This window comes from Amphibalanus amphitrite, unplaced genomic scaffold (assembly GCF_019059575.1).
Source record: "Amphibalanus amphitrite isolate SeventyFive unplaced genomic scaffold, NRLGWU_Aamphi_draft 000227F_arrow, whole genome shotgun sequence".
NCBI lineage: Eukaryota > Metazoa > Arthropoda > Thecostraca > Balanomorpha > Balanidae > Amphibalanus > Amphibalanus amphitrite.
Window position 1 is genome coordinate 173,845 of NW_024881722.1, and position 23,585 is coordinate 197,429.

General features: G+C 46.3%; 1 protein-coding gene across 1 annotated transcript; it reads left to right on the forward strand.

Annotated features, from left to right (window-relative positions):
• The first annotated feature begins 18,137 nt into the window (after positions 1-18,137).
• On the forward strand, positions 18,138-22,768 carry LOC122385678. Its single transcript, XM_043374125.1, has 2 exons — positions 18,138-18,660; positions 22,087-22,768. Exons 1-2 carry the CDS (start codon positions 18,158-18,160, stop codon positions 22,661-22,663), a joined length of 1,080 nt encoding a protein of 359 aa, XP_043230060.1. The 5' UTR covers positions 18,138-18,157; the 3' UTR covers positions 22,664-22,768.
• The last annotated feature ends 817 nt before the right edge of the window (positions 22,769-23,585 follow it).

Sequence of the window (23,585 nt, forward strand, 5' to 3'; positions counted from 1 at the left end):
AGAATAACGGGGAATATTTGTTTCTGGTCCCTTAAAAGCTGTTTCTGGCACCTAATTGCTGATCAGCCCCAAAATGCTTATTCGACCCTAATATCTGAATCTGGCACCTAATTGCTTCCACACAGCCTAAAGTTGCCAGATCGTCTAGATGAACTCCGTATTTGCTGTTTGCTGATTCAGCACCAAAACCAAAACATCCAGCACCTATTTTATTCCACGTTTGCCTACCTAATTCGCGTAATCTTCCTGATTTTATGTATCCTAACAACATGAACGTTGCATTCGGTGATGTCAAGTGCCATTTTCGCCAGTGGAGATAATGATTAATGCCATTTCTAGCCAAAAGAGAATCACTAGCCAGCTATGGTGCAGCATAGCAAGACGCTCCTATACCAGCCCGCTATGTAGAGACTAGAGATTATTGCACCCTCAGCCATTTTAACGTGAAAAGTTTGGATCCGTCACTTCCAGCCAGGCTCTCAGGTCATAAACTGGAGTAAAGCAAAATGTCAACTCTGAACAGACATGCCACGCAACGGGCCCTCTTTTCAATATTATTAGCTTTCTGCAATCATCGTCTGACTCCATCTCGATCAAACGCAGCATCCGGTTTCTACAGGGGCGTTTGACTGACCGGCCACACAATAACCAAAAACAAAATCAAAGCTTCATGCACACATATGACATAAGTAAGAAACGGATGAAAAAGGCACAACCACGGCACAACTCTGCGCGGCAAACACCACGCAAGATCCCGCGTTTCTTCAGCGGCCTTGAACGGAATGAAAACATTACATTTCTTTTTTGGAGCTATTTGATGACGTCAAAAAATACAATACCCGTTTTAATGGTCAAAATCGAGACAATTACTCACAAAAATGTTTCCCTTGCACCATTACAAATAAATACTTTTAAATATTTAAAAGACATTGTTTTTTTCAAACAAATCAATGTTATTTGCTTACTTAAACGTCATATACAATGCTGAGATCACTACGGGGCTGTCTTAGAGTGTAGCTGCACTGGCAACCTTTAGGCTAGACTCCAGGGGTCATTATACCAGAACAACATGATTCTACCAGCCAGTAGTTCATTTTTCTACTAGATTGGTGCTACGCTCAGCATTTAGGTGCCAGATTCAGAAAAAAGAGTAAGGCGTACCGATGAATAGGTGCTAGAAATAGCTAATTAAGGTCATTTTCCATGATTGGTGCTGGTATCCACCAAATAGGTGCTGAGGACCAATTTTGGGGCGAGTCAGCTTTTAGGTGCCAGAAATAGCTTTTCTGGGACGCAATTAAATGGCGTCCAAGAATAACTGACTTGCTGGGTTACGAATATTTCTTTATTTTAATTTTTGAATGTAATGTACAATACATTGCAGTGAAATAACAAAATAGTGCAGTAAAATAGGATTTGCGACGATCAAACAACACGTGCGCCATTGATGTCTGCAAAAATTGCTACCAGATTGCTATCAAATCCGTGACGTAACTACGGCACCCTTTTTTCCCTAGTGAACCAACCTGAGTAGTTAAGTACTCTTGGGCTTACCTGTTGACTTGTGGGGCAGCAGGCATGCTTGATTTGATTTGCGTGCAGCCCGGCTCATGTTTCCTTCGACGGCCATCCTGATCCGCGCAGGGGCTTCCGTCGTCTGCTGCGCCCTCTCCTTCAGGCTGGCTCATGCTGCCGTGCGCTCCATTGTTTCAGCACTTGGCGCGTGATTATGTGATGCCGTGGGTTGGAAGCCGCCCCCGTCTGGGCAAATGCCCCTGCCAGCACGGTTACCGACGCGATCGATCTACCGAAACTGCCTTATCTGTGATAACCGACAAGGTATACCGCGCAATGAACAGGGGGGAGATATCCATTTTAGACTAGAGACGTTTCCTTTATCAAGTTCGTAATCCGACCAATGTTCGGGAGCAGGATGAAAGCATGGAGACAACCGATCCAGCCCAGGGTTGCCAGATCCAGAATGGTCCTTATCGCCATATTCGCCCCTCGAATTTCGCCAAAATTCGCCAAATAGGATGCACTGTATAAGCATACATAGCAGCGCAAGTTGGCGTTCGTGTAACCGTGTTCACGATTCGTTTCCAAGTTCACGATTTACCTATCTCGTTTCTCATATTCATCTACATACAGCGTAGCTTAAAGGAAATAGTTCACTTTTTAACATGGGTTTTGAACTGGAATAGCAGTTCCGTAGCTTGGGCTGAGACGAGCATAAATCAGGAGCTTTTACAGCCCAACGATCACCCTAGGCAAAGATATTCTATTTCTCGTCCCGAAAAAGGTGTCTTGCGTTGAGGATGTGTGCCTTGCATATATTTTCATCCAGTATGAAAAGAGCATGGGTCCCGAAAATTCTTCAGAAACTAGAGAAATTATCTACGAGAACTCTAGAGAAATTCTCGTACTGATCAATTAGGACATTCAGGGGAACATTATCAGATCGAGCAGATCGCCCAAATGCCGGTGGCTGCGATAATTTCTCTGTTTCTGAAGAATTTTCGGGACCCATGCTCTTTTCATACTGGATCGCGTGTGCCTTACAGAAACTGAAAAGTTCTTCCTATATCAAAATATAGAAAAAAAAATCTTTTGTTATAAAAAGGTTTTATTTTCTTTGCTGATTATTTTGAACATAAAAAATCATAAATCGCTGCAAAAAAAAAATAATTTCGTGAAAGTGAACTATTTCCTTTAACCAGCGCCAAATAAAATAGCAAAGGTCGCCAGGCAACCGCTCCCGCCATTCCCGCAACCAGCCCGCAACACGCCGCAAAGTTGTTTACAAGTAAGCAGAATATATTTTCATCAGGAACATTTTATATTTGAATGCCTAATATGAAACGCTGGAAGGTTAAATTAATCAGATTACGAAATATTTCCTAACGATGTTTTTTGCTTTGTTTTGTTTATTTCTAAAAATAATATTCGGTGATTTGGAGGTGAACTTTGGAAATTCGCCAATATTTGACGTTTTATCGCCTATCGCCAAACGCCGTGATTCTATCGCCAATGACTTTCAAAATTCGCCAAATTGGCGACATATCGCGAAGTCTAGCAACCCTGATCCAGCCCCTTTGCCAGACCCCTACTCATGCTGGTTACTATTGATAGGGTGAGACTAAATGCTTACTTCGAAATCTAAGCTGTGTTGCGGCATTGGCGGTTATGTGCGGCGTGTATGCCGCATGATTAGTAAGCGGCGACCACTAAATTAAAGACTTAAACGCTCCAACCTGTTTTCAATGAATAACACTGCATACCAAAAATGCCAATCGCTCTCGTCATAAGATATTTAGATTTAAATAACTAAGTTATCTGCATCATCATTTTGAACCAAATTAATGCTTTCAACTTAGTACTCACTCATTCCTTCCTTCGTTGGCTCCAAACGGCAAACAGTCTTTCGATTGTCTGGAAATCGTATGCCAAATCCCGCACCTGTATACGACTGGTGCATATAAAGGCCGATGTAAGAATTTCAATAGGCTCTCGCATGCGATTTCCTGGCTACCCAAAAAGTCTGCTTCAGTCATGCTATCAAAACATGGTATGTCAGCCCTGTCACCAGCTTATGACTGCTCTGCTTGTAGTGCCCCTGACCGTCACCGACTCCCTTCCCTCCTTAAAAGCCTAGTTTCCCTCCATCATCTCTAATAGATTTTGGTGATGCTCCGACAAATTCACAAATAAGACCGAACTTGTTCGGAGTTCGGACTGTGAGTTAACCCTCGCCCTTTAGGGGGGGGGGGGGTCGAACGGACTCCCCTAGGTTTTTCGCGAATAACTCGCGTAAAAAGCGGCCGATCACGACGTAACTTTTAGTACCCTCGCGTTGATCAATTTTACACCTACCCTGAAAATTTCATGACCCTGACGCAAATAACCTTTGACCTGTGACCTACTTTTCGAGACCATGTTTGGCCGGAACCGCGATTCAGCGTATGTCGGCTCGCATTAGCAGCGCGTTTGCAGTCTTTTCGTAGTTTCAAGCGTTCAAACATGTGATATGATGTTGCCCCCATGCATTAGGGTGGGTGTTAAGGTCACCTGAAGGTCAGGTCAGGTCATTGACCTTTGGTGACCTCGGTTCACTTTTTCGAGTTTGACATGTTTCTAAGCCAGTTTTTCGAGCTGAATTCGAATTTAGCAACCACATGAACGTTTACAAAGTAGTTTTGCTGCCTTCGTAACATGTTACGAGGCTGTCAGAGGCGGTTGACACCTACTACAAATACCCGGCAGGACCTCTACTGGTTGACCTGACCTGACCTGACCCGACCTGGCCTAAATGAATGAAGACATCATTTGTGATCAAAACTAGCATGATATTTGTGATCAGCACCCCGAAAAACCCCATAGCAGCCACACTAAGACGTTCTAACAGGTCCCAATTTTCCCGCCTTTTGGGTCATTGACCTGACCTGGAAGGTCAACCGATGACCTAGGACCTTAAAATTGGGTATCATCGGCTTCCTCTCGTCACGGGCAACACGCTCGTTTTTTCCGCGAAGCTCTAGCTTGATCAGGGGCTAAACGGCAAGGGGTTATACCTTATACGTTCGCGGCTGGAAAAACACCAATACGGGCGAGGGTCAAGTTGAAAGTATTAATTTGGTTCAAAACGATGATGTAGATAAGCTAGTTATTTAAATCTAAATATCCTATGACGAGAGCGATGGACATTTTTGGTATGCAGTGTTATCCATTGAAAACAGGTCAAAGCTATTGAGTTTTTAAATTTAGTGGTCGCCGCTTACTAATCATGCGGCATAACGGGTGAGCACTTACTTTTTGCACAAAAATTTAGTTTGCATATCTCCGGTGTATTTTGAGATAACATTACCAAACTTTCAGCACAGGATGGCAGCATCGCTATGTACCTGCCATCACTAGTGCAGGGCCGTTGTGACACCGTTGCGCTTTGCAGCCCGCACGCGCTTCGGGACCGCCCTCATCATGCCGTGCACCACCTCCAAGTCAATCTCTTGCAGAGCCTGACGTATCCGCCTCTTCAAACCCTCGTCACTCTTTGCTGACCAGCCACCTTTGTACACCCTCTGCTTCATGAGACCCCAAAAGTCCTCGATTGGCCGCAGTTGGGGGACGTTGGGGGGATTGTTCTCGTGGGGTACATACCGCACGTGCGACCGGTCCAGGAGTTCCAGGGTCTCACGTGCGTAGTGCGAGGCTGCCAGATCCGGCCAGAACACATACCCTCCATGGGGGTAATGTTGTGCCAAGAAAAGGCAAAAGTTCGCCCTTGATGCACTTCTCCCGGTACACAGCACCGTTAACATTTGCGCGACTGGGGGTGATTACCGGCCGGGAGATCCCCCGAGGGGATATGGCCACCCACACTAGAAGTTTCCGCGGGAACTTGCCTATGGGTCGATGTTTCACATCTTCTGGCGCGTCTCCACCAGGGCCAGCGTAGTAACCCTTGTTGGCTGGCATCTCACTGCCCTGATAGGTGAAATAACTCTCATCGTCCATCACCACCTCGAGATCCGCGTCCGTGTTGAGCACTTCACTCGCCAACCGTCGTATCCGGATCTTTTGGGACTTTCGCTGCTCCGGTGTAGTACTTGGGGCCTTGGTCCTTGTCCGGTATTTCAGTCCTTCCTCTGCTAGGATTTTTCGGACATAACTTTGGGAGATACCGAAGCGGCGGGCAAGAAGGCGCGTTGACACCCCCACGCGATGGCGGGCCGCGACGACCAGAGCACGTCTCTTCTGCCGGAGCATCTTGACCACAGGTCGGCAACTTTTTCCCGTGCTGGCATGCGTAACATCTCCTCTTGCCTCCAAGTTTCTTATGATATTGTAGGTTGTCCTCTTCGCCACACCCATTTTTAGAAAATGGCTCACAATGTCACATTTTCGAAAATTGGGGTGGTTTTTGACAAATTCTGCCACAATACTACGGACATCTGACTTGGTTAAGCCCTCCATGCTTAATGATTTCATATTTCAGAAATTCCAAAATCCGCGTGTATGTTATATTCCTATTGGTCTTTCATTGTGGAAAATTTCATGCAAATCTCACTTAAATTGGTGAGACTGCAAGCGAATTACAATTGTGCAGAAAGTAAGTGCTCACCCGTTACACGCCGCACATAACCGCCAATGCCGCAACGCAGCTTAGATTTCGTAGCAGAGTTGGCCTGCGCTACGCTGCGTTACGCACTACGTTACGCTACGTTTGCTTTTTTGGCCAAAACTACGATACCGAATTACGATACGTTATATATTGCTACGTTACTGAATTACGGTATTTGTTAATTAACGCAGCAAATTATTTTATCGTACTACGTTATGCAATATGTCATCATCCACTACCCAGTGGAAACGGTTAGTCTCTAGTAAGCCAAATACTGCGCACAATGATCGCCAGCTTTGCAGCATCGTCGGTGCGGCGGTGCCTACGCGCTACTCGCTAGATGCGCTGGACTTCCGACAGGGAATTCCCTGGGACTCCCCAGTGGGAAATCCCCGGTGTCGGTCCGGCCGGAAGAAAGACTCAGTGGTATTCATATAGCAGGCGTCTCACATCCGTGTAAACGGCCGGAGGTCTGGTGACGATATGAGTAAACTGGAAAAAAATATGTACGTTATACAAATACAGCTGACCTGTAATTGCTACGGAATCCATTTCGTAGTTCCTACGTTATTCTATTATTTTCCGTACCAAAACATCCCAATTACGCTACGAAACGGTACTGACAGCTACGGGTTACCGAAAACTTCAAAATAACGTAACGTAGGCCAACTCTGTTTCGTAGTAAGCATTTAGTCTCACCCCTATTGATAGGTACTGGTGTCAATTTTTCGAAATGACAGAACAAAAGCCAAAGCGATAGAGGGTGGGATGTGCTGTTGAGAAAGTCATATTCCACCCTGCAAACAATAACATCATCGAAAAGACCAATGCCTTCGGTAGTTTCTCAGTTACTGATCAAAGGTTATTGATTTGAAAGCATTGCCATGGGGCTTACCGCTCAGCCTACATCACGTGACAAGAGAGGCGAGAAAACGTTATCGGGACCCTCCCACAATTAATGAATTGGCATGACAGTGATGTCGCTCGGTTCAGAAAGAGCGAAAACGAATATCTACGAAATTTCATCGAAAAATATTCACCGGTTTTCAAGATGTTAGATTTTTACTTTTGTTTATTTATTGGGATCTCCACAGATCCTAGCGACTTTAATTGAAAGTGCGGCAGTTGTTGCGCACAAAGCAGCATATACCACTGCGTGCTACCAAACGTCTTAGTCAAAAAATTAAAATAGATAGATCTGAGCTGACGTCACACATTCAGAGGGGGCATTCTAATGCATTAGCCCCTCTGAATCCAAATGCTACAACTTCGAAATTAACTATTTTTGATTTGAGGCATTTCTCGATCATGTGAGTGCTCAAACCGGTAAGCGCAAGCCAGGGGCCCCATTTTGGCTACCTCAACTCAAAACTAATGTTAAGGTGGGATGGTCACTCTTAACTTCGTTGCCATGAATGTGCTTTTTCATTACATTTCTGAGCGGTCTGTATAGGAGGTGACTGAGGCCTCAATCCCTAATTGTTCATCCCAAAATTGCCGAATTTCAACAAGGCCCTCCAAAGTTTACCAGTCTGCGACCTATGAGAACTTATATCTTCTATCGACCTAAGATTTTTCATTTGCGGGGAAAATGAGCCGCCACATAGTAAAAATGGACCATATGGACCACATCGGTACGTCTTAAACCCAAATCTAAATTTTGTCATCATGATTTGCATGTTAAATAGCCGATTATTGCAAAACCTTGTCTCTCTTGTGGATATAACATTCTTCCTTACAGTTAAGTGCAAAGTAAAATTAATAATGCACGACAGGCGCCGACAGGAGCTTCAATTTTATGCTGCCACATAGGGAGGGCTCAGGAGACATGACGTCATGGGGTGTCAAGGTTTTGTCGATATTAAAGGGACTGTCCCACCTTCAAAAAATTGCTTTGATATACTGTTCTTGTGTTGCAAGACAGAGATTAGGGGCCCCTTTACACGAAATTGGCAAACATTCGGCCCATAGTTGGCTAATTGTTTAAAAATTCCAATTTAAAGATTTTGGGTCGATTACGTCATATGATTGTTTTTTATCGGGCAAAGTTTTTTTCCTAGCTGCCAAATCGGTGGCACAAAGTTTTGTTATGCTTCTGGCGCGAATAGTACAAACATTGCGCATGAAACATTACAGAGGTCAGTGGCATGAAATCAAAACTCAGGAAATTGGTATTTTAGTAACATGTTCAATGTTCGTGGAAAGAATTGAAATGAAAATTGGAAAATTGAAGCTTGAACTTCGTCAAGAAAAAGGTCGCAAACTGCAAAGAATATCAATGAGGCCTTATTTATCATTTTTAAAAGATTATAGAATGCTCCCTAATAAGCAAAAGCAAGATATTGATATTTGATTATTGATGCTGCCCACAATGTCTTGGGCACATGGAAGTGAGCTCAACTTCAATAATCAGACCTAAGAATCACAATGGATATAGCCATGAGCCAGACTGTAAAGTATGGCAATTTTGTCTAGATTTTGTCAGTGCGGACTCCTTCGTCTGGTGCGGATTTAGTGTGGTGCGGAGCGGATTTGGTTTAGTGTGGTGCAGATTTAGTGTAGCAGGGTGCGAATTTGGCTTGCTGTGGTGCAGATGTGTAGCATTGTGGGGATCTGAGGTCAGTGCAGATTTTGACTGGCAATTTTGGGGTTTGGTGCATTTTTTGTTTACTCTCAGCCCCCTTTGGTGTGAATTTTCGGGCTCTGTTTGAAGAATTTGTGTCAATTTTGAACTTGGGCCAGTGCTCCTTGGCGACCTGCGAGCCATACTCTGCAGTACTGGCCTGGGCCCATGAGCAAAGTAATATAATATACATAGTCTGTTCAAGGTTCAACATAATAAGTCTGCAAGACACATTCCAGCAATTGTAATTGAAGCAGAATGAATTGTAGTGACCTGCATTTGTATTTTTGTTGTGTCTGTGAAAGAATAATAAATATACCAACCTATTGGAAAAATCAGGGCCTTTCAGCACATTTGGCAGAGTTGTGTGATTCTGAATTAGTGGCTCATGTAGAACGCAACGAGCTGCGGAACAAGCTTGAATAGCATTTTGCCTCTGGGCTATCTGCCAGAAACATTTCATCCGCATAAATTTGCCTACAGGCAAGTCTGACAAATTTGTGGATTAACTGGGGACCTTATAAGCCTGCATATTAAATTCTAGCCCACCAGCTCAGCCCTATTCTCAGTTTCAGCATTCAGCATGATAACAGTTCTGATCAAGTTCTGATTGTCACCACTGAGACCCCAATGGAGTCCTCTGAAATCTTGCCTTTTTATTAAATTATTTGTAAGAGTTTGAGCTACATTTACACCAAACGTTTCACTCCGCTCTCAAAGATCTGCGACCTACCCCACTCGTCCAGTAGGATGCCTGGCGCGAAAACAGTCCAGCAGTGAGCTGCCAGCCAGCACGCAGGACAGCAGCAGGCGGCGGCAGCAACGGCAACTAGTGAACATGTCTTGGACTGCAGCCACAACATTATCTAGGCTAGCATCTATTCAATTTGTCCATGTACAAGTCCTACAGCTCCTGCCCGATCTCGCGCAAGTCAGGGAACTGACTACCTCCAGCCCAGGCGTGGTTCACTGACTCAAGACATTTCAACTGACCAGTCAGAGTTCATGTTTTGCAACTTTTATCCAAGTTATTTGTAATTTGAATTGTAATATTCTAAACTGAATTTTATGCATGACTTAATTTTTCAAGAGCTACACAGAACACACCTCTGTACAGCACGTCTATTGTCCTAACATTAGTCACATAGTTGCAAGAAGCGACTTGAATGCGGAACCTGCCTGTTTTGAAGCCCTGTTGTCTGTTGGGTGACACTGCACAGAGGTAAGGATGGGGTGTGATTTTGCTGCTGTTTGTCAGGTGTAATATGTGTGTCAATGATCACAAAGTACTCTAAAGGTTTAAAAAATGCACAGCATGGCCTAACAAAGCACATTACCTAGGTTTTGACAAGCAGCGCAGCGACTGTGGTAAAAAGGCCCAGTCCCATGCTCATGTTAGTAGCTGGATCTGCTCCCAGGAAACAAAGGTAAAACACTATTGACAGCTTTAAGATGAAATCTGCAGTAAAACTAAGCCATCTATAAAATCTAACATAAGCTTAAAAGCGCAACAGAGCATTTCTGATTCAACGTGCAGCACTTCCGCTTTCATCCGCCATCAGCAACTCAGTTCAAAGAATGATACATTACATCACTAAAATTTATTTCAAAACACTTCTGCATGGTGTTTACACAAACAACAGTTCTTTACTAGGCATGGTCGACCTCAGGCCACCCACACTTCAGCAAACAGGGTATTATCAATGTTAAACGGCTCAAGGTTAGTCGTCTTGTATGCTCAGAAATAAAAAGGTTAACATTCATTGTCTCTTCCTTAGTTGTCACCATCAATAGATTGTGGACTCCTCAGAGCATGTCTTGATTATGGAGTTGAAACAGCAGTGAGCAAATCATTTATCATTTTGATACTATGATTAATTTTAGTGAGTTCAAGCTGCACACTTGAACTTGACGCCTGCCATTAATAAGTTCATGGCTCTTGCATTCTTCAGTCACATTTAGCCTTAAGGACGGCCTCTTAACTATTTAAATACAAAAAATAAAAATACTACAAGAATTAGAAGACTATTAGAATTAGTTTGGCATATCAATTAATTTCTCCACCTCGTGGCGCCGGAACGAATCGGCGCTGTTCCAAGAGGCGTTGTTATTTTTCAAGGTTTCAATAAAAAACAAGTCGACAGATATAGAAACTTCGGAAAAGGCGGAAACGTCACAGGTTTTAAGTGCCAATACCAATACATTGTGGCACTTATTTGCACAGATGTCAAAATCAAACACGAATTTATTTGCGATGAAGTAATTGCTGGAGAAACGGTTTTCACGGCTCTGATTTTCAAAGAACGCCCATCAAGATGGCTATCTCAACTCAATTCTAATGTTAAGGTGGGACAGTCCCTTTAAGACATTGCTGTGCAGCAAATAATCTTTTTTAGGCTCGGCTCTAAGGGAGCCCAAAGGTTATTATCAAACAGCCTTAGAGGCTAAAATCCTCAAAGATCAACATTGGCGAAGGCCGAAGACCGACTGTCAGACACCCTCTGACACCCTCTGTCAGACACCCTCTGACTGTCTGACGTCTTTTCAAAGTTACCGATATAAATACACGGCTCATCATTCTGCCAACTATATACGGCGTTGGGCGCCGAAATACAGTTGGTGGTCCGTCTTGCCCCCACTGGGCCGTTTTACCCGCCTTCCCTACGCAGTACGCACGCCATCCGGGTCAGATCGGTCCGTCGCCCGGCCACCCGTCCCCCGTCCTACACCAATAGAGCCGGGCGGAAACGGACCCATTTCAATTAGTAGTTTGGGAGCAGGCCGTCTCGCGCGGCGGCGAAACACGAGACGACGCGGCTCGGTGACAGCCACCCGGCCGGGCCGCGAGTTACCTAAGTGTGGAACTACCCAGCGCCGAGCCGGCCGGATGACGTCACACCACGGCCAGTGCCGGCGCAGCGGCAGACTGGCCGAGATTGGCATGATCTTAACTTGGCGAAGAGGCATCGGACGCCAAACTTCTGCTGCAGCTATAAATCACATTTCATGTGTTTCTTCCATGTGTATGAGCTATTAAGTCCTTCGAATACCTAATGTGTAGGTGAGCGTACCTGCATTTAGCAGTGTGTGCTATGCTATGTGGATTGAAAACTGGGGGCACATCCGACACACTGCGCAATGGATTCCGATATTGCTTGGCTGATTCTGGCTTTGTGTCTTCGCACGAACCATTGAAAGGGAGGACGTCATTTTTAAAGGTTGTCAGGTGCACTCAAACGTTTTAATAAGCAACTGCTGATTGAATTTCTGGCGAGGGGTGGTGGAACGTTCTGTTCACAAATGAGTATCTACCTACCTAGTGCCTACCTGCATTGGCAAATAACTTGGTCGCGGTCAATTAGGCATGATTCACGAAGTCCCTTATCTTTTATTAGACTTATTAAGCCCAATGTGCAACATTTGCGTCTTTTCGCGTTGCATCGGGTAGCAAATGAGAAAATCTGCCTCTTCTTCACAGCCCTCAATTCAAGAAACCGTCCTTTTCCTTATCACACCATTCCATAACATAATTTTCAAACATGGGTATCCTCTCCACAAAAAAATGAAGCAGTTTCCTGCGGCTCCAATGCGCCGCTCGTCCAGACGGAAGTGTTATATTCTCGGCGGTCCAGTCTGCATTCTGCAGCACAATTAAACTTGGCGGACCCCCAGCGCACGACTGAACGATTCGTATTGTTGTGAGTGACTGTGACGACAGCAAATGAATTCACTGGTGGTTTCGGAATAATTAACAGGCGGCGCAGCCCAGTGCCTCTTACGATGAATTACAGTGGCGAATGCACTATTGCAGAGAAGAAATGGATTGAGCAGATGCCCAACCTCGCTGTATTATCAACTAAACATTAGATACGCTTTACATTATAATCAGGCAATCATGGAAACAAGCGACTTGCGAGTTGCGACCCTTCCGCCTTACATAACTCGGCAGAATGCCCATGAGTCGGCTAAACTACACTGCATCTCTTCAAACTTATAGTATTTTACAATTTACCACTCAGCTATGCAACAGGCTTATAATTCACTGCTAAAGTCTGAACTCCTTTTTCCCTATCATCTTTTTGGCACCGTCAATCGCCATCTGCGCTGCCCACTGTCCAGCAAATAATCCGGCCGTCTCCAGTCCTCTGGCAGGGGCTTCCAAACTCAAGCGAACTCGCCGAAGTTTCGCCATTCAATGCGCAGGATCTGTACAATTGAGTTTGAGAGCCTCTGGGTTGGCTCGGCGCGCCTGCGCTGCGCCGTTGGTCCGGCCAAGTACGCGAGTGACGTCATGCTATAAGCGTCATCCCCCGACCAAAGTCACCAATCAGAGCCCTAGAATCGACTTGTAGTTCCACACTTAGGTAACTCGCGGCCGGGCCGCGGCGCAGTGAATTGGACACGTCGGGGGAGATGGGGTACCATCAGTGAGCAGCGGGGAGGGGGGGGGGTGTCGGCCGCCGGACGGTGAGAGGACGGAGCCCGCTTTGGTGGGGCGGGGTGAGGAGGGCAGGGGGGAGGGAGGGAGGGAGAGAGAGAGAGAGAGAGAGAGAGAGAGAGAGAGAGAGAGAGAGAGAGAGAGAGAGAGAGATCATGCATTCACACTAGAACATAAAATTCATGAATAACAAGCAATTGGCGCAAAAGTGTTATGCACTTAAATCTATGGCGCCGCTTGCAGGGAGGGATCCGCCGCAAACGCTGGGTAGGGGGGGGAGGGGTAGGTCAGCCGCAGGCCGCCGCGCCCGCCCGGCTGGGGCCGCGCCCGCCCGGCTGGGGAGAGGACCGAGGCGGGGTGGGACGCGGCGGTGCGGCCGGGGCAGGCGGTCAAGCGGGCACCGTGAGCAATCAGCGTCATTAACGGGCATGTGGCGTCAGCTATGTGTTTTCTCCTTCTGAACAGTCGCGTACGGCACATTCATTCACTTTGTTATAATTTGAGTCTTGAGAAAATAGCAATCATCCTCGTAGTAAAACATAAGCGCATTTGTGACAGGCGATAGAATTTAATTTAGCAGTGAGTCGCTTTCCTTTTGATTTATTTTGGTATAGCTTTTTATTTTCCATCCGTGAAACTGACGCATAAAGAATGTGTTCAAAAGTGTGAGCGGCAGCTCTGCAAGCACTTGTTGACGAATGAAAAGCGTAGATACTGCCCTGTCTCCATAGCAACAAGTAAGCGTCACAAATTTCGAACACTATCCGAGTGCGCCAAGTTCGACTACATCGAGGACGATCAGGGGCGGAAAATTGTCATAATCCCAGGGGGTGCTTTTCTAGCATCTGGCGAATGGAAGCTTCGAATTCTTGCGTAGAAAAGCATGTGTAGGTACGTTTTCCAAGCAGCATCACTCTCCTCGCGGCTTACGCAAAGCAGTTTGTGTCTCAGGCGTAAATTAAGCACCCCTGGAGCACTATTGCACGGTGACTTTTGAATTTCAGGGGGTGCTTGAGCACCCCCAAAACCCATAATTCTCCACCCCTGAGGACGATGGGTGATGGTTGCCAGCTGGCTAAATTAATGAAACGCGAATAAATTAAACTTTTGTTTGAGATTGTGAGAAAAAATGCATTTGTCAATTTCAAATATCATTTAATTATTTTGTAAACAAATTTACTACAAATGCCTCTGTTCAAAGTATTTCAAGAATAAATCAAGGCTTATGAAAATCGTGAGTAGGGTTGGAAAGGATCACGCGACTGATGTCCCAATCTTGTCTGTAAGAATCTTGGCTAATGACAACAACATAATCACTACGTTTCTATGACGTCTAAATCGATATAGCGAAATTTCACGTGCGTTTTTCTCGGATATTATTCACAATATGCAAAAAATAAGCATATATATGGTTTAAGCCTGTACCTAGTTCAACATTTACATTTTTTAATTATGTCTAATTGATGAGATGGAGCAAATTCATTTTTTCAACACCGGCTGAACTTATGCCATGGAAACGTAGCCAACGTTTTTAACCTTCCAGGCGGTGGGGGGGGGGGCATTTTTTTGCCCCCCCCCCCTTTAGTTTTTTTCCATATATCTCGAGAACCGCTGCGCTGATCGTCACAAAACTTTCAGTACCCTCCCGGGAGCAGCTAGCGCACATGGTGACCAAAATTTTTTTTTTCCAAAGGCTATGATAGGTTGGCCGCTAATGACGTCAGAGTGACGTCATTCTTGCCATTTTCGACCCAAAAAAAGGTTTCGCGGGAAGAGCTGTCAGGCCTACAGCTTTAGAGATACAGAAAAATGTTTCATACATAAAAGGTGTGAAATTCAAAGGGCTACAAAATTGCTATTTCGGTTTTTCGAATTTTTTGGATTTTGACCCCAAAAAATCAAAAAATAGATCTTTGGAATATAATAGCCGAAAAATCCAAAAAGTTTTTTGAATTTCGAAAAAAACCGGAATATATATGATAGTCCCTACCGCCTTCTATCTACATACCAAATTTGAGATCGATACCTCTTTTTTGGCCAAGTTATGGCGAAAAAAACTGTTCAAAATTGATAACGTCAAATTTTCAAAATCAATTTTTAGCAATTCTAGACCTCGTAGCGCAAACAAAGACCACCATTAGACTCCCCGTGACGAGCTGCATCGAATCGATACCCATTTTATGCAAAAATATCAACTTTAAAATTTGACCTTTTTTGACCTGACCTTGACCTGACCTCCACCAGGAAGTGACCTAAACGGTACCTGATGGTCTTATAACCAACACCATTGAGTTGGATATGAAAAAAACTGGCCATAAAACATGCATCGCATAACCTTAGTAAAGTTGGGCTCATGTGGTGACCTTTGGTGACCTTTGGTGACCTGACCTGTGACCTGACCTGGTATGACTAGTGACCTCTAATAGCAACATATGTACTATACAACTGACGCCTTATCGCTGATTTTCGACAAAATGCGTTTTACTCAGTGTTATAGCGCTTTCCCTAGAAGCCCCGTGAACGGTGAAACATGTTATCTTTGACCTGACCTGTGACGTCATCGGTGACCCCGAGGTCAATGAAATTTGGATTCCCTCGACAAATTTGACAGGGCTATCGAACGCCGTTTGAATTTTCCGGATCCGTCCAGTAGTTTCGGAGATACGGGGGGGGGCAAAAAAATGCCCCCCCCCCCGCGCGGAAGGTGGCTGGGAGGCCCACCGCCTGCCGGGTTAAGCTAAAATTCATAAGAAAACTTTCGTAATGAACTCTCCTTGAAATTATGAAAGGCTATTCTCTGCTATTTTCAAGTACACATGCTCCATGCATATTGCACAAGCACTAAAAACTTAATTCCATTGAAACTACGCAGCACTTTCGGGATGCGAACCCTCGATACACGCATCTGTAGCCAGACTACCGCTCGAGCAAAATTGGGCCGGGCGCCGCCGCGCTGAGAAACGGCATACGGCTTATAACTCATACCACTCCTCCGAGGGCTCAATCTTATAAACGCCGTGGACTGGATATGGCAGCACTGGCTGAATTTCAGCTGCAGAAAACGGCTATCAAATACAAAATTGTTTTCACGCATTTCAGTCCATCGTATGTTGACGGTTCACAGAATCATTTCGTTGACTCGGATAACCGTTTGTCAGCACTGGTATCACTGTTAATGTTACCAAATGCCGTAAATAGAATAAAATGCCGTACTATTCTATTCTATTCTATTTTATAAGATTGGGCCCTGCAGGGCCAAATCTTATACCTAAAATGCCGTACTATTCTATTCACGGCATTTGGTAACATTGACAGTGACACCAGTGCCAACAAACGGTTATCCGAGTCGACAAAATGATTCTTTGGACTGTCAACATACGATGGACTGAAATGCGTGAAAACCATTTTGCATTTGATAGCTGTTTTCTGCAGCTGAACTTCAGCCAGTGCTGCCATATCCATTCCACGGCGATGAGGAAACATGTTCCTCAGCCCTGTTTTGGCCTAACCTGCCATTAAACATGCTTGTAGATGAAGGCGCCACCACATCATTGATTGTGTTACAGAGGTTCTTTTATCACACATGTCGCGTGCACATATGTTTTGTGATGATTATCGTATTGAGGTCGGGGAAGACGAGAGAACGAGGAAGAAAATATATAGAAAAATGAGAACGAGGCCATTAAGTTGTTTTAAGAAAGTTAAGCGAAGTTAAGATAAATAAAGCATTAAGTTACAAAGCTAAGCGTAACACAACGCGAGGAAATAACCATTAAGACTATCCGAACATTTGGTGCCAGTGAACACGGATGAAGCAATGCCGGGAAAAAGACAGAGAAGTAAGAAGACCGGAGGTGAAGAAATGAACAATACCAGCAACACTTCTGTAAACCCTGAGGAATCAATGATGGAAGCCAGTGTGCCTCATAGTTTGTATAGGCGAAAGCAAAAGTTAGTGACGCAGATACGTAACGACGAGTGTGAATTACATGCTATGCTCATAGAGGGAAACGCATCAATCTCAGTCATACAAGCACTGATTGCCAAGCTGGGAGAGCTAACGACACAGTTGTTGGACATAGTAGAAACTATGCAAGATGAAGATAACTCAGAAGACGGCTCATCTGTGCGATCAGGACCTCTGTGGAAGAATTATGAAGATCTAGAGAATGACATCGCTGATTCGGTCTCGCTAGCAAATAAATACATTCGCCAAAAGATATCAGAGAACACAGATCGTTCAGATTCGCACAGCTCCAGTGGTTCAGTGAAAGAAGTTGAGAAAGTAGAAGCGTGCACGATTCCTGGTTTGAAAAAGCCTGAGCTGCCAGTCTTCAGTGGGGATCAGATGCAGTTTAGTGACTGGTCGGAGATGTTTAATGCATTCGTCGACAGCGAGAAAATACCGGCTAAGTTCAAGATGATTTACATGAAAAACTATCTCGCGGGAGAGCCTCTGAGAATTGTAGAAAGGTACAGACCCACAGAAACGGGATATGCAAAGGCGAAAGAAGAGTTAGACAAGAAATACGGTGGAAAAATGTTCAAAATCCGAAACGAGCTTGATTCAATAAGACGCACGCGGCCGATTCAAGTGGATGAAACCAAGCGGCTAGAAGAATTCTCTGACAGAGTGACAAGTTTAGTGACAAACTTAAAGGAAAGTGGATGCGTGTCAGATCTCACAAACACGTCTGCATACTACTTACTTGTTGTAGAGAAGCTCCATCATTTCTACGTGAAGAACTACAACAGATGGCTAAGCACTGAGCACAGAGAAGACAACTTCGAGTCATTCGCCGAGTGGTTGGCGGATGAAGCGCTATTCGAGAAAAGAGCAAAGCAAATGACACAAACCACGAGCAGCATGCCAAACACTCGACATCAGCAAAGGAAGACATTCCGAGTGAAGACCCAGAATCAACATCAGCCAGCAGTGCGGCAGTCATTCAGTCCGCCGTCAGATACAAACTGCATGGTTTGTCAAGCTGATCACGCCTTGGAGAGCTGTGCTGTTTTTCAGAGCTGGACAGTGGGCAAAAGATACGAGTTCTGTAAGCAGACAAGAATCTGTTTTAGATGTCTCGCCGGACAACATCGTGGAATAAGATGCCACCGGTTTCCTGGATGTCAGTTAGAGGGGTGTGGAGGAAGCCACCACACCTTACTGCATGCCAGTCTGCGACAAGATAAGCAACTGGAACAGAGAGGACGGCTGAAAGAGCAGCACCGACAGACGGAGAACACAAGTCAGAACCGTCAGACTACGAGCCATCTACCTCAGCAAGGTCAACTAGAACAGAGCGGACAGTTGAGCTGGTCACAATACCGCCAAGAAGGAGCTCACAGCAGTGGATGTCAGTCATCGCGCAACACGCCAAACACCACCAGCAGTAGCAGTAGCGGGAACACACAAAGCTCCGGAATAAGCTACAATACGGCAGCCTCCAGATCACCACCAGGAAAAGGAGCGACCGCATTCCAGACAGTTCCAGTGCGCGTGCACCACAACGGCCGTTCGGTTACCCTCAACGCGCTACTGGACCCATGTTCTGACGCATCATTCATCAGTAAAGCAGCTGCATCCGAGATCGAATTCAATGGAACGAGCCAAAAGTTTGAGCTGGGAACGGTGACCGGCACACAAGACGTCACTATGAAAGCAGGTTCTGTGAAGTTATCCAGCCTGCACAGCAGTTATGAAGCCGCTCTGAACGTGTTCGTCATACCCAGTTTAGACGGAGCATCTGTGGGCATAAACTGGAACGACGCTAAGAAGAAGTGGGCGCATCTGCGACACATCCAATTCCCGGAGATGTCAAGAAGTCGTGGGGTCGATCTGCTGATAGGAATCAGCGCCGATACGATGCCCCTCTTCGTGCCACTGGATACTGTTCTTGGCACGACCGGAGAGCCAGTGGCAGTGCTCACACCGCTCGGTTGGACAGCGTTCGGCTGTATCGAAAGAGCAGCTGAAAACACCAGTGAAGATGTGTCATGCCTGAAAAACATGTCAAACTTTGCAAAAACCCTGCGAACACATGTGAAGAAAAGAGTGTTTGAAGATGAGGTCCAGATCATGCAGTCAATGACTGACTTGGAACTGATGCAGGTGAAGTCAAGCGAAGAGCATCTTCTCTCACGTGAAGAACAGACTGCAGTTGAGAAGGTTAAGAAGTCTCTGAAGTACACGGGTAGTCGGTACGAAGCAGCAGTGCCATGGCGCAATGAAGAACCGTCACTCGAGAACAACTACGGCATGGCGATGAGTCGACTCGTGAATACAGAACGATCTCTTTTAAGGCGGTACGACGAAGATCTTCCAAAGAAGTAGGTACAATGATGTAATTGAACAGTACGTCCACAAAGGATATCTAACAGTAATCACAGACGAGGAGCACGGACAACTCGAAAGTAAAGTGTGGTATCTACCACACTTCCCAGTCGTTAGAAACGACAGATCGACGACGAAGGTCAGAGTCGTTTACGACGCAGCTGCCAAGTGTGGAGACATCAGCCTGAACTCACAACTGCTCCCCGGTCCATCTCTCTACAGTGACCTGACGGAGACACTCGTCGGATTTCGTCGACATCCAGTCGCCTTGATCGGAGACGTATCTGAATTGTTTCTCCAGGTGGAGCTGGCGCCGGAAGACAGACGATATCACAGAATACTCTGGAGAAACATGAGAACAGATGAAAACCCAACAATATATGAAGCAAATCGCTGGATATTCGGAAATGCTGCCGCTCCTTTTGTTGCTCAGTACGTGTTAAGGGAGCACGCTCTAAGACGGGCGGACGAATATCCACTTGGAGCTGAGGCCCTCACCAGCATGTTCTACATGGATGACTGCATTGCCTCCTATGAATCCAGCACAGTAGCCGCGGAGGCAAGAAGACAAGTAGCTAGGGTACTGCAAGAAGCTGGAATGAAGATAAGAAAGTGGATGTCAAACCGTGAAGAGGTGATGAGCACCATTCCTGAAGAAGACCGTGCGAATGAAGCTGAACTATCATTGAAGAAAGGAGTTCAGCCTCCACCAAAACGCTGGGCGTTGTCTGGTCGACAAAAGAAGACCGCTTGTCCGTCGATTCTTCAAGACAACGCTCGACTGAGATTCTCACCAAGAGAAGCTGCTTGAAGGAGATGGCAGCAGTCTTCGACCCTCTCTGCTTGTTCTCACCATTTGTAGTACGATCGAAGATGCTGTTCCAAGACACATGGGCCGCAGGCGTGGACTGGGATGATCCACTAACAGAAGACCTAGAAGGCAAGTGGAAAGAGTGGCTCTCTGAGCTCGGTGACCTCGGCAGTCTTTCAGTCCCAAGATGCCTGCATCCATATGAAGGAACACCAAAGCAAGAAATACACGTCTTTTGCGACGCATCAGAACAGGCTTACGCAGCAGCAATTTACGTAGTGTCTGAGTATGGTGGCGAGCGCTCCTCACATCTAGTTCTTTCACGTGCTAGAGTCACACCACGGGCAAAGCAGCACACCATTCCACGCTTGGAACTGATGGGGGCACTTCTCGGAGTACGTCTTGTGAAGAAAGTTTGTGAAGTCCTCAAGATACCAGTTGATGACGTTCACTTCTGGTCCGACTCCATGGACGTCTTGTGTTGGCTCCGAAATGAAGTTCGCCGCTTCCAAGCATTCGTGGCCCATCGTATCTCTGAGATCAGAGAGATGACCAAGCCTGACCAGTGGCAACACGTACCTGGTGTCGAAAACCCAGCCGACCTGCCAACGAGAGGTCTGACGATAGAGCAGCTGCGCGTCAATGAACTTTGGTGGCATGGGCCGGCCTACCTGTTGAAAGGAAAAGATCAGTGGCCTCTGAAGAAAGAGTTCAACAAAGAAGAGCATGATCAAACGGAGTTCAAGAAACAAGCACCTCAGAAAACAGTGCTGGCAACTTCTGTTCCAGACATGCCAGACGAATTCCGTCTTCGACCAGAGAACTTCTCTACATGGCGCAGACTAGTGCGTGTAACCGCTTGGGTGTGGCGATTCATCCAGGCGGTGAGGTGTAGAGTAGAACCAGCAAGTGAAGAACATGAAGTCCAAGAAGCTCAGAGAGTAGAGCTAGACCCAGACGAACTGCTGAGAGCCGAGAAGTTCTGGATACGTCAAGTACAAGAGGAGGCGTACGGTTCTGAAATCAAAGAACTACGAAGAGAGAGCGAAGTAACAGGGGGAATCTCAAGCAAGAAGTCACGTAAGCAGAGCTCGATCAAACAACTTACCCCTTTCCTGGATGAAGATGGAATTTTGCGAGTCGGAGGCCGGCTTCAGAAGTCTGAGTTGGCGTTTGATTCAAAGCATCCGGCTATCTTACCAAGGAGACATCACATCAGCAAGCTGATCATTCGACAGCACCATGAGGACGCAGACCATGCAATGGGGACGGAGCACACTCTGTCCGAAGTCAGACGTCACATCTGGATACCAGGAGCCCGTCAACTCATCAAGTCAGTGGTGAGAAACTGCATCGTCTGTCAAAAGGGCCGCAAGAAACCGGAAGCACAGCTGATGGCTCCTAAGATCGGCAGTCAAGTTTGTCCATCGTTTCGAGCGTTTGACAAATGCGCAGTAGACTATGCAGGTCCATTCGAAACCAGACAAGGAAGAGGCAAGACACGACAGAAACGATACTTGTGCCTGTTCAGCTGTCTACAAACAAGAGCTGTTCATCTCGAGATGGCCTATGGGCTAGACACGGACAGCTTCATCAGAGCTCTCATGAGATTTGTATCCAGAAGAGGCAAACCGTCTGAGATCACATCCGATAACGGCAGGAACTTTGTCGGAGCCACGAAGGAACTGAAGTGCTTGGTAAGAAGCATTGACTCAAGCAAAGTGCAGGAAGAGCTGTCAAAGCATTGTATCAGGTGGCGATTCACCCCACCAGGAGCTCCCCACTTCAACGGCGCGTGCGAGGCAATGATCAAGTGCGCCAAGCGGGCTCTGAAAAGAACACTCGAGAGGGCCGATCTTACCGATGAGGAGCTTCAAACTGCCTTCTGCCGAGCCGAGGCACTGCTGAACACCAGACCAATCACAGTCGTCTCAGCTGACGCCAACGATGAGAAGCCACTGACGCCAGCAGACTTCATCTTGGGGACGGCTAGCATCGAGACCTCACCGGCATCACAGGATGACGCTACAACTCTTCGGCAGCGCTGGAAACGGCTCCAGCAACTATCCATAGAGTTTTGGAAGCGTTGGCTTCGAGAATATGTACCAGCTCTCCAGGCGAAGTCAAAGTGGTTGAAGCCTCAGACCGACTTGAAATCAGGCGATTTGGTCCTGGTGATCGACGCAAATACCCCGAGGAGTCAGTGGCCACTGGGGCGAATCGAGGAAGTGTTACCGGGGAAAGATGGCCACGTGCGTGTGGCTACAGTGAAACTGCACAATAAGGTCGTGACGAGACCAGTCGTGAAGCTGATTCACATCGATGTGCTCCAGTGAAGTAGTAGCCAGTAGTCAAAGTAGTGGAAATGTGAAAGTGATACCTCTATGTAGAATTGGTTGAATTCGTGTCAATTCAAAGTCGAGGGGGGTGTTACAGAGGTTCTTTTATCCACTGGCGGATCCAGGATGTCAGCGCGGGGGGGGCATACCAGGTCACGGAGCCAAACCTAGGGTACCCCCAAATCCTGTTTTCTCATCGGATTTAGGCCACTTATTTTTCGTCATAGCCCTGACAGAGTTTTTTTCTAAAAAAAAAAAAAACAGAAATGGTAGGAGACCTGACCCCCATTGGCAGATCCAGGAGGAGGAGGCTTTTGGGACAAATACCCGGGCAGCGCCAGAAATCGACGAAAATTGGTGGGGCCAGTGGGGCCCTCAGAATAACTGGTGTATAGAGCCGACCCAGGGCCGCCGGTGTGGAACCTTAAGAGGTACTGGCGTGGGACCATCAAAGGTATCGGTGTGGGTTCCCCAGAGGCAGTGGTGTGGGGCACTCCGGAGGCACTGGTGCAGGAACCACAAAGGAGCTGGTAAGGGCCCTCTAAGGTGCTGGTGTGAGGCCCTCACATGGACGCCGTTGTGGTGCCTCAAACACTGGTGTGGCGCTAAGCCCACACAATTCACAGATGGTTGTGTGTGGGGCCCTTGGAGTTGTTGGTGCGAAATGCGAATGCTTAACCCTCGCCCGTAAACGGTGTTTTGCCACCTTCGCCCATGCAGGGGGGGGGGGGGGTTGGTGCGACCCCCCTGGCGTTTGAAAACGGAGCGTCATAGAGATTAGCGGAAAAGACCAACGGACTGCTCTCAACGAGATCTCGCGATTGGTGGTATATTGTTTGGTCCTAGGTCAACATTTGACCTACTTATGACCGGTCAAAGGTCAAATTTTCGGAAAAATCTAACTTTTACAGATTTCCGC